The 11,418-nt window shown below is 45.7% G+C and overlaps 1 protein-coding gene across 1 annotated transcript in view; it reads left to right on the top strand.

The window, feature by feature from the left end:
• Window positions 1-674: 674 nt before the first annotated feature.
• Window positions 675-11,418, top strand: part of T265_14234 (hypothetical protein) — a gene marked incomplete at both ends in the record, with an annotated part of 46,700 nt that continues 35,956 nt past the window's right edge. The window contains 4 exons of the mRNA XM_009172705.1: window positions 675-800; window positions 3,240-3,502; window positions 8,142-8,439; window positions 10,455-10,548. Coding sequence (XP_009170969.1) covers window positions 675-800; window positions 3,240-3,502; window positions 8,142-8,439; window positions 10,455-10,548 — 781 coding nt within the window. The remainder of the gene's footprint in view (window positions 801-3,239; window positions 3,503-8,141; window positions 8,440-10,454; window positions 10,549-11,418) is intronic.

Below are 11,418 nucleotides of genomic sequence, written 5' to 3'. Positions count from 1 at the left end.
TCTACGCTGAAAACTTCAGAATCATTGTACACTTGTTTCATCCTCATTGGAAATCATCAGCGGAACTTTGTCACGAGTGGTGAGCAGCAAGCACGCGGACAGGATACAGCGTGACTCATCCTTCAGTCACGTGATCTCTGCTTCTCATAGCGACGACTTTTTTTTGGGAGGGGTCCACCCTCGGCATGAATTATTCCTCTGTCCGAACCGATGCAAGATGGCTCGGTGGTGAGAGCACTGACCGAAAGGTTCATAATTCGAACCCGATCTCTCCAACTCGGCTTCTTCTGTCTAGGTTCGGGTAACTCTGCCGTATCCCAGCCCTCGTGGTTCCTTCTGATGGCATGTCAGCTAGGCACCGAAAGGGTGTTACAGCTGAATGATACTATACTATACCATATTAAAGTCAGTTTTGCACACTGCTTGTTTTCACGTTTCGTCTGAGTTGTGTTCTCAAGCGTCGCAGCTTGGTATGCTTTAGTTCGTAAGATGGCTTGATTTATTCTCGTCCCCTTTTCCTGAAATATTCCAGATGGATTATCTCCCTTGCTGAAGGTGGTCGTTCCGACCGCCATCGGATGCCGTTGTGAGATGAAACTAGGTAGTTTCTATTAAAACCAGTTTACCAGTCCATTTCAGGCGAAATTTTGTTTCTACTTGGTTCGTTGGATCGGAAATTTCGAGAGAAGAGGCATCTTCGGTTGTCTAGATGTACCAGCCATGTTTCTGCAGTGATTAGTTCCGAGCTGTATGAACAATGCTCAAAAATTTTACAAACGATGAAAGCATCCGACATTCAGGTATTGAAATCCACACATTTGATATCTTTTTGCCACGCTTATATATGCGTATTTTACCTACACGTTACCATCGTTACAACACTCATGTTTCCGCGATCTCAGTTACTTTGAGATGTTTTTTCTCCTAACTGGTTCCACCCATAATTTTTAGTATAATTAATCCGTGAACGTGTGTGTGTACGATCACAACGGCTAGCCTACACCGACAGAACTATGATTAAGGGGTTTTCAGCAACCTTATGAGTAGTGCATTACAAATTTGATTAAGGCCTAATCGTTCTCGGTAGAAGTCGTTCGGTGGTCTACTGAATTGCTTCACAGTTCGCATTAGTCTGTGTTCGCATGCGTCTCCCTTGCAGCAATAGTCCTCATTATGTCCTATCGCAACGTGAAATGTTTACGGTAAAAGTCCACCAGAAATCAGTAGGTGAGCACTCGGAATCGATTTTCGCTCATCTATCGATTTCCATGAGTTGGCTTGATTCAGCTAGGGGTACGTTGATGTTTTTGTCAAGGTTCCTACCACAGAATCCAGCAGAGTAGTAGTATGTGTCATGATTTTTTTTAGAATAGTGAGAACTTCCCGTTCAAGAACGTGCGTGAAGGTTGCAGCGGAGCGGCAAATCGATTGCCTGCATCCACTATGGTTTTTGAAAGCTCTGGTGTTGCTCCCACGGATTTTTTCCTAAAATTATACCGTTTAGACAACATACAGCGCTGACCTTTATTCCGCTTTGACGACTGAATAGGAATGTCTACTTGAGAAGTAACCTTTACATGCCCCATGTGGCTGGAACTCTCCGACCAAACAATACGTAGGTCATCGCGGCATTACCCATTATCTGTCAGCTTGGTTCTCAGTGACAAGCCGATTTGGAAACGGCCGCCAGCTCATCATATTCGAGAAGTTTAGTAGAATAAGCTTCCTTGTTTCGCCGCTAGAAACAATTGTGTTTCTGTTCATAGTGAAATTCCTGGCTGGTTTTGACGGTTGTCTTGAAATCAGTTGTGGGACTTATTTGTCCAACATCCTGTTCGTACGGCATTTCAGCGGGGACTGTCCAGTCTTGAAAACTGAGGTGTTCCAGGCGTGGGTTCGCATGCCGAGTCCTTGCTTGCCGATGTTTTTGGCGCGTCCGATCCAGAAAGAGAGGTAGTCATCCTTTGGCTCAACAGAGTGGTATGAAAAAGATTACAAAAAGTCTGAGTGTTGTCAGTGCGGCTCACCGTCCAGGGTGGAGACCGCGTGGTCCACAATATGCAGGATATGCGTGCTAATCGATGTCAGTGACATTCTTGTTGTCACTTTCTACCGAGTCCATCAATGAAGAGGAAGGCACCTCAGAAAATAAGGCCTTCGCTCCGGAGTTATTAATTAGAAAATGCCAACTGAACAGTTACAGACTACTGGACATATGCATCTTGTTTAGAAAAACTGAATGTCCATCTTCTCCTTGAACGCGCCTTGCTGAATTTTCCTGGGTATTCATTGACTGTTACTCAAATGCGAGCAAATGCCTCAAAGCGACTCCAAAAATTCCCTTTTCAAGAGACGCAAAGCGGATGTACGAGAAAACATACTATCGCACCCCCCAGTCATTAATATCACCGATACAGTGGTAGACTAGCACCAAGTCCCCTCCCCGTGTCTACTTTTATCCTCTTCTTCACAACAAGGGCTTCAAATAGATGATGGTGGTACCGTCTTCAACACTGATGTTATACCGTCGATGTTGGTAAAACTGACGTGATCCGTATGATTTGATTGTACAGTGGAATGCGTGGTGAGAAGTTATTACGTCAATGTCACATTTGATTCGTAGCAGCCTGCTGATTCATAATTCAGGTGAAAAAAGATGTTTCACTTAATACACTACTTGTAAGGTTGCTAAAAACTCCCCGACAGCCCACGACCGGTTTCGCTCTTTTTGGGGCTCATCAGGTAGGCGCAGTCCCCGGGTTTCCGTCAACCTTATGTTCTACTTGAAACCAAATTGCACGAAATTAGCGAATATACACTCATTTACAAACGAATCTGGTTTTGGGGGACTCGCCTGAAACCCAGCTGAATCTCTCATTTATGATGTTTTCAAGCAACTGAATGCGCTGCACCAGGCCACCTCATGTTTCAGTCGCTATGATATTTGGAATATCGCGATACATGTATATCTTTGTAATGTACTACTCCTAGGGTTGCTGGAAAGTCCCCGACAGCCCACAACCGGTTTCGCCCTTATTGGGGCTCATCAGGTGCGGGCCCAGCATAAACAAGAGATTCAGCTGGGTCCCAGGTGAGTCTCCTGCAAAACCAAATTTGTTTGCAAATGGGTGTATCTCGCTAAGATGTTTCGCATTCTGACAGGCTCAGCTGCAAGTTTGTGGGCAAGTTGCTGTTCGTATGAAGCTGTAAGATCCTATTTCTATTTTTATCTCCGTCAGCAAGAACTGAGCGACCTCCTAACACAATCCCACGTTCAACCTCCGCGACCGGGCCTTCCACCGCTCTCGTCCGATGCGCTCAAACTGCGCGTCGAGGAAATCCGAACCACAGATGCCACAGAGTTCTACCTGATTCAACTTCCTGAGCCAAGTCCGTCCCAGCCGTTTAGGCGATCCGGTCTTATTCTGCGGCAGCACCTCGTGGACGGCGAGATCAAAAACCTGTTTGTTGCTGGTGTTGAACGTGGAAGTCCTGCCGACAGGTACGCATGTTACATGCAGCTGTTCTATGGAAGTATTTCCCTCAGAAATGCATCCTTTTTCCCCCAATCTGATTTCATTACTTTGTCGATGTTCTTGACGGTTTTTCAACCATTTTTTGAAGGGGAGTTCACTGGGGTGTTTAGTTTCGTCACATACGCGCTTTTGTGGATTCTCAATAAGGATGAGACAGCCGCACAATACTCCTCAGTCCTTCGAAGAGATTGACTTTTATTACAGCTGTAACTGGTCTCTACTTTTTCCTCCAACCTTGCCAATTCACACGCGCTGCAATTACGCACGAGGTGCGTGGGTGGGTGTTGACCTAACGCGGTGATTGGCCGTACTGATAATCGATTGACACGTGAGTGACTAGCCGGCTACACAACTGTACTGCTCCTGCGTGTCCTAGTTTTACGGTGATTTGCTCATAAACCACCTATTCTTGCCGCGGTACTTTCTACGAATGGAACATAAGATACTGGTGTCCTGGTTAGTGCGACACGAACCTGTGCGGGAAACGCAAAGTACAGGATATAGAAGTACTTTTATCGAAAAGGTGACCTAATTGGCCGAGACAGGCAAACTTAGAGCCATATATGTCGCAATCTGACTGAGGGACCAAGGAGAGTTGTGACTTTAGGGAGGTCACGTTCACTTTTCCAATCTAACGACGCTCGAGCATTCGCTTAAATACGGAGCCCGCTACCTCCTTTGGTAAATCTTACGCATGCGGGTATTCCCCCAGCATTTGCGGGGAAAGGACAGTGTGCGTCTCAGACCGCTGATTAAAGACCAATCGTGATTTGAGTGACCCAACCTTGATACCATCGACAATTGGCATGCGAAAAAAGGGAGAGTTAGGTCCCACTCTTATTAGTACTCATCAGGCCGATAGGAGTGCTAGACATCCCACTATCGAGTTTGGTGATCTCTGAATTTATCAGGTAAGACTACGAATCTTCATCAATCTCGCTCCTATACTGGAAGCCACGTACACATACAGCTCGAGATAGTATGGTGATTTACGAGCGGACTTCCCCAAGGTCCGGGGTTCGAATCCAACCCCGGTATATCGACTGCTCCTGTGTGGGCTTAAGTAGCTCGGCCCTCATGCTGAGATTTCAGCTTTTACCTTCTGTCGAAGAATACTCATCCGATCGGATAGAAAGCCTATTCTATCGTATGGAAAAATGTTACGGAAGACGAATGCCATTGGACCTTATTGCAGAATGAACGAATAACTCCAATTTCAGTCCATTTATCGAGCATGTTCCGCATTTATGATATTCGAAACATGCAGAGGTGAACTGCACAATCGAGATTAACTTTTTTCATTTGATTGATATCCTTGGGGACAATCAATAATGCCGCTAAAAGGAACATGCGGCAGACGATGACAGGATAAAGCAGTCCTCGAGAAAGCTCACGCGGTTCTTGCCTCAACAATGGGCCATCGCGAAAGCATTTCTATAGGGACAACGCTTACCCACCCCTGTGAGTGATCGGTCCGCCTCGGAGGTTGGTTCAACCCCGCTATAATGAAAACGCTTTGACCGAGTGTCACGTCCGAACCCCACTGGGGGGAATATTGTTCTCTTGTCGCTTCAGAAACTAGTTCTACCCTTTCACTTAATATGAACTTCCACGTACTGTTGCCGTCTCATCACATATCGCTGCAACAAGAATCACCATTCGCACAAGTCTGCGTGACTTCAAAGTTGGTCAGTGAACCGAACACGGGTTACACTTCACCTCTCTGTGTTTCACATGCACCACAGTATTTTCTTGTTCTACCCGCATTGATCGGCGTTGCGAGTCAGTTGGCGGTGTCGTACGCTTGCATGTTTTTTTCATATGACTGCGCCTTTTCTCAAACTATTCCGGTTCGAATAACTTGAGCACTTCAACCCGTGCCATTTTGAGTACAAATGTGTACGTAGGCATACAAAGAGACTGTCGTACTCTAAGTTCTCCCGTTGCGCAAAGGGTAGGCTACTAGAATATTTGATGCTCGGTTCGCGCGACATGAAAACAGCCCTCAACGAGACGATTAGACGGGTTTTTCGGAAAGGGATCGGTGAAAATCGAATGACTTTGAAAGAAATGATTTATCCGAAGAGGTTAGAAAGTTGATGGGTCTTCAACTCACAGACATAGTCTTTTCGTAAAGGAAATTACTCACAAGGTTGCTGAAAACTCTTTGACAGTTTTGTCCTTCTTGGGGCTCATCAGGTAGGCGCAGTCCCCGAGTTTCCGTCAACCTTATGGTCTACTTGCAGGCACAGTCTGTTGGCGGATCAAAATGCTTTTATCAGCGAGGTATTTGTTCTTTCATCTATCATAATCGACTCATCCTAACTTTCCCCGTTTCCTCTCCGCTGGCCTTCGGTAGAGACAAACTCAGGGAAGTCTTCCAAGTGCCATGACCTCTAAAGCTGTCTAAAAGTTCCGACTCTTTCATGTGAACAAAAAAGCGTGTCTCCTTGGCCAGGTTGCCGAAAACTCTTTGACAGCCCACGAACGGTTTTGGTCTTCTCGGGGCTCCTCAGGTAGGCGTAGTCCCCGAGTTTCCGTCAACCTTGTGCTCAAATTGAAGTCGATCTTTCGTTGGCTAATACCCGGATACGGTCAATAAATCCATTGCTAAGACTTGGCTCATCCGCTTTCCTCATGCAACTTTAGTAAAACTGCGTATAGTTTGAACGTATCTGTGTCGGTTGCTATTCATTCAAGCAGTCCGCTCTCGGAAACCGTTTGTGTGTATGTGTACTGGGATTACCGTAGTTTGAACACTGAAATGTCAGGCATTCGTTCCTGTGACGTAACATGTTTTCAATTGCTCGCACTCTCCACTGGTGGTCCTGCTACCCGTGACTGGATTCCTCTGTGACGGTTGGAGATCTGGTGGCGTAACATTTGCGTGAAATATCTTTCCACTGCATGTACTTGAGTCCCTTCGAAGGTTCTCGAATACTTGCTACTTTGGTGGATGAGAGCCAGTCTGAGAGAAGATAACGCAGTGCGGCCCAGTTATCAATCCTGCAAATTCATCCTGGAAGCACTCTGCTGCCTCTGAGATAGACAACACCCGTACCACGGTTTCAACGATGTCTTGGACAACTCTGATGAATCTCACAATCCCATACACCTGTTGCGTTTAAAAAATAGTTTTGGAATCCAACATCGATTGAAATTTCACCACATTCTTCTGTGAAGTCCCGAAAAATTGTGCATATATAGTGGCCAGATGTCATCGAGTATTACAATGAGCTCTGTGCCACTGTGCTGTCTCTGCTTCTCGGGAAACGCGTGAGAACACTTTAGAATCAGCGAATGAATTCCAAAGAGACTGGAAACCGTAAATTTATGCCAGAAGCTTGGAGTGCGGAACCACCTGTTGGACAGTGTATCCTCTATCTCCATGACCAATTGGGCTATCCACCATCTTCCGGTAACGAGCAACCATACCGGATGTGAATACATCAATACGGTTTCACAGAGCCCATCTGCCGTTTATCCCGATTGATTTGCCACTCTCCACACTTTACCCACCTTTCTTGTCTGATTCCACTCAACTTTCAAACAGGTGAACAATGCGAGCTCCTTGTTATTGGTCTATACAACCTTTCTGCTAACATACACACTGTCAGACTCCTATCCGGTCACTTGTTTCCTGGTCTGTTAATCGGATAAGATGGCCTCTTTCCATTTGCTTTCACCCAGGCTCATACACGCCGCTGTCTCTAAAATCAGTGCTTGGTTCTCGTTTTTGGGAAATTTTGGTAACAATCGGTAGATCTTTTGCCGGACAACGTTTCGTTTTTGACACAAAAGCTTCGTCAGGCCACTTGACTGGGTTACGACGTTGGTCGAGATTTAAGGCGGAAGGAGAACCAATCAAGTAGAACATAAGGTTGACGGAAACCTGATGAGCCCCAAGAAGGGCGAAACCAGTCGTGGGCTGTCGAGGAGTTTTCAGCAACCTTATGAGTAGTTTCCTTTATTAAAAACTAATCAGCTGCTTCAAGCAAAATCTCTGTTGGGTGTCGGTCGAGGGATTTTTGTGAGTTTGGGCGGGTGAACAAGTGTTGGGCCGATGGGGAAACCTACGTGTGTTTGGGTCCAGTCTAGGGTCTAGTGTTTCTGGTTGGGTTCATTTGATGGTCCCTCTTGAACGTCGTTTGAACCTTCTGTCCGTCTGTGTGGATGAGCTACTGCTAAGATAGTTGTGTTGTACTTTTGGTCGGGTTGGAATTTCCACCCCCACCCCGGTTTTTGCTAATGATTCTACGTGGATTGACAACCACACAGTCACGTGTCAACTCGGTTTATCTAACACCACTCTCCACACTCTCGCCAGTTCCACACCCACGATTATATTCACTCCGTCCTGTTCAGCAAGTGAGCAACTCCAAACTTGTGAAACATTTGTCCTACGCTAACTTCCCTGTCGGAGTTATCTTGTTAGCTTCTGCGAATACGTCGACGTTCCAGACTACTTTTCGTTGTTCGTGGCTCATTAGATCGAAAATGGTCTATCATCCCCTTCATTGTGTATTCGTTGAATAGCGTTCACTTCAAATTATTAGTGCCTGCTTGGCTGGTACTCTCAAGACCTCTACCTCCATTTCAACACAGAGCATACAACATTAAATGCGGCGATCAGCTTCTGGCTATCGTCGGATTTCCTCTTGACTGGCGAACATTGACTCAACTCCGTTACGGTCTACTCACCTCGCCGGAGGTGCAGACGCTCAAATCAAACGCCAATTTGTTTGAACTGGCGGAACATTTGCTCGATGAACCGTATCGGAGAAGCGTCCGTAACAACGGCAGTGTGAGCAGTGAGCAGATAAAGGCACCTAGTCTGATAGTGGCACGCAATCCACGATTGGCGAAACAGAGAGAGAGCCAAGCGGAAGATATCAAACGCAAGGTAAGAGGGACTTTTATCGGTTTCGTTTCTTTGGTGTGTTTCTGTATGTCGATTTTCTATGGTCAAGGTTTTGGACTTGGCGGCTTGGACGAACTGACGATATCTAGGCCCTCAAGTCTCCCTTGGGCGCTATAACACTGAAAGGGTATTACAGCTGATCAAGGACCAGTAAAGTGCGGTCTTATACAGAAGCCAGCTTTTCAATGTCAACTCTTCTGTGACCGTGTCCGAACGATGGGGGGTAGTAGGCTTATTGAGAGGAATAATGTGCATTTTTCTCAAAACGCACAATGATGTGGCAAGGTATTATAGCTGATCAAAGACTAGTAAAGTTCGGTCTTATACAGAGGCCATCTTTTCAGTGGCAACTCTTCTGTGATCGTGTCCGAACGAGGGGGATAGGCTTATTGAGAGGGATAATGTGTATTTTTCTCAAAACGCACAATGATGTGGCACGGCCACCCCTCACAGGACTCCACAAAACCCAGTTTTTCCAACCGGTTTTTCCCTCGGCCTGTTTTAAGCACAAGCTATTTGGTAAGAAAATCAGATATTCCATCTTCCGATTACACCTGTATGGAAAATAACCACTTGAAATGCATGTTGTCGGTGTGCTGAAATGAAGGAGGCTGCCGTCGGTATGTCCATGTATCAAGACAAACAGAAAGTCATCATCCGTCCAGATCCTAGTAAAGTACTGGATGTGAGTGTCATAGAAAAGTCGACGCTTGAATTGACAATGACTCTCTGGTAATAACCGATCAGTTGTTTCACATCTGATGGTATACGTCTGCTCTTCTGCCTTGTTCGAGCCAGATGGATGCTGGTTCCCTCAACGGTACGATGACGCAAGCCCGAGTACCTCAAACAGTCTACCAGGTAGGACAGAGATTAACGGTTTCTTCACATTTTGTCGCATTCTTGAACAGTGGCACACATCCCACCAACCAGCACTGCCGTTCTTATCTGAATCCAAACAAGTCTTGGAGTGTGAATAAGTTGACTCTCCTAGGAATTTGAAAAGAGAGATTTAGGGTCTTGGATGGGGTGAGATGGTCCAAGTGGTTAGAGCGCGAATTTACTGACCGGAAGGTCCGTGGTTCGAACCCGACCTCTGCCTCTCGACTTCCTCTGACTAGGTTTGGGCAACTTGACAGTATCCTAACCCTCGTGCTTCCTTCGGGTGGCATGGCAGCTAGACACGATTTTTTATTTATTTATCAGTAGTTGAACACTTAACCGTTCGGTCAAGAGTAGCTAATCAATACTGTAATTAACTCGCACTTAGGAAACAACATCACGTGATCATACATATCGACTGACTCCCAGAGCAACCACTTCTTCCACACACCCTGTTAAACTACTTTTCCTCTTTCCTCCTCCTTTCACGAAACTCAGAGTTTTGAACCGCGACCTTGTGGTCATTAGTTGAACATCTAATCGTTTGGCCACAAATGGCTGAACAGCACCGTGACTAATTAGCACTTAGTTATGGTATACCGCCAATCCTAATGCAATCATGTGACCCACATCACGTGGTCACGTGTTGACTGGCTTCTCGAGTGACGACTTCTCAGCAGGAAGGTCGACTTCCATCTGAGATGCTCACAAGCTGTTGGGAGCGTGAGGAGACCTAGGAATTTACAACTTGTAGATGAAACGAATAGTCTGTTTAAAACCTGTGTAAATCAAAGCAGATAGCACACCTCTTTCAGGACTGACTTGTACTTTGCAGCGGAAAAGGTCTTGGCTGATGAAATCGATGGGTAACATCTAGCTGACAACATCTTGCTGACAACTACAGAACGCAGATTATTCCGTATTTTCTGACCACTTGTTGTCACTCAATGAACGCGTGTTTTGATATATAATCCGTATTCAACAGATCAACTAACCTAAACGTCACACTTCGGTTGTAAGTTTCGAGGACGTGTCTACTATTCTTCCGTAAAACCCAACTGATTGCTCCAAGTTCATCCTTTGTGTATCTTTGTTTTCATTTCGATGCTATTCAGCAGTCAAATGAAGGACCACAGCTATTCCACGAAACCGTATTGCAAGTTGATCCGAACTCTCCTAATTTGGGGATCCAGCTTGGCTTTGATAAAAGTGAGTGAACTGAAACGCCATTCTTCTTTGGCTGAGACCATTGAAGCAGTGTGTACTTTCTTCCGCAGTCTAGCCATTTTATTTGGTGATATCAGCACGAGGTGAGGCGTCTTTGGTTGCGCGTTCACGTGAACTATCACGTGATTTCCTCAGGATTTGTTCACTGAGTGTAATAGTAACGAACACAAAGAATGAAGTTGAAAGTCTTTCGACGATGGCATCGTTAAGACCGCCATCCGGTTCAAAGTCCAGACTCTAACCATTCGGATGTTGATCTCAAAATGGTTTTAGCTAACTAAACTAATTTGAAACTCCTCCAACCCATCAATTCAAAATTTTGGTAACCACACTAGCCGGCGCGAGCCGTTAATTGACACTGAACACTGATCTAGTGTGAAGAGGACTTACTGAGTGGTTCCCCGTCTGTCTTATAACCTGGCCAATTTGGTGACCTGTTCACTTGGCCTGATGAAGCTTTTGTGTCAAAAGTGAAACGTTGCCCAATTAAAAACTACCGATTATTCAGCAAGCTCTTCTGAAACGTGCGAAACTATTCGCATCCGACATTTTCAGGTTCATCAGGTAGGTGCAGTCTCCGAGTTTCCGCCAACGAGAGATTCACCTGGGTTCCAGGTGAGTCTGCCATTAAAGTCGTATTGGTATGCAAATGAGTGTGCTTTGCTGGGTTAAAGATACCCATTTGGTCTTCCACGGTGTACAGTCGGTTGCCCGGAATCCTCCAGTTCGTTTTTCGGTTTCTGATAGCTAAGTCTTGGGCTGTCGAAGAGTTTTCAGCAACCCTGTGAGCAGTTTCCTTTATGAAAATGTACTGCGATATCTCGAATATCGTGCCAACTGAATCATGAGGCG

Source organism: Opisthorchis viverrini (assembly GCF_000715545.1).
Source record: "Opisthorchis viverrini unplaced genomic scaffold opera_v5_164, whole genome shotgun sequence".
Classification (NCBI taxonomy): domain Eukaryota; kingdom Metazoa; phylum Platyhelminthes; class Trematoda; order Opisthorchiida; family Opisthorchiidae; genus Opisthorchis; species Opisthorchis viverrini.
This window is presented reverse-complemented; position numbering and strand designations above follow the sequence as displayed.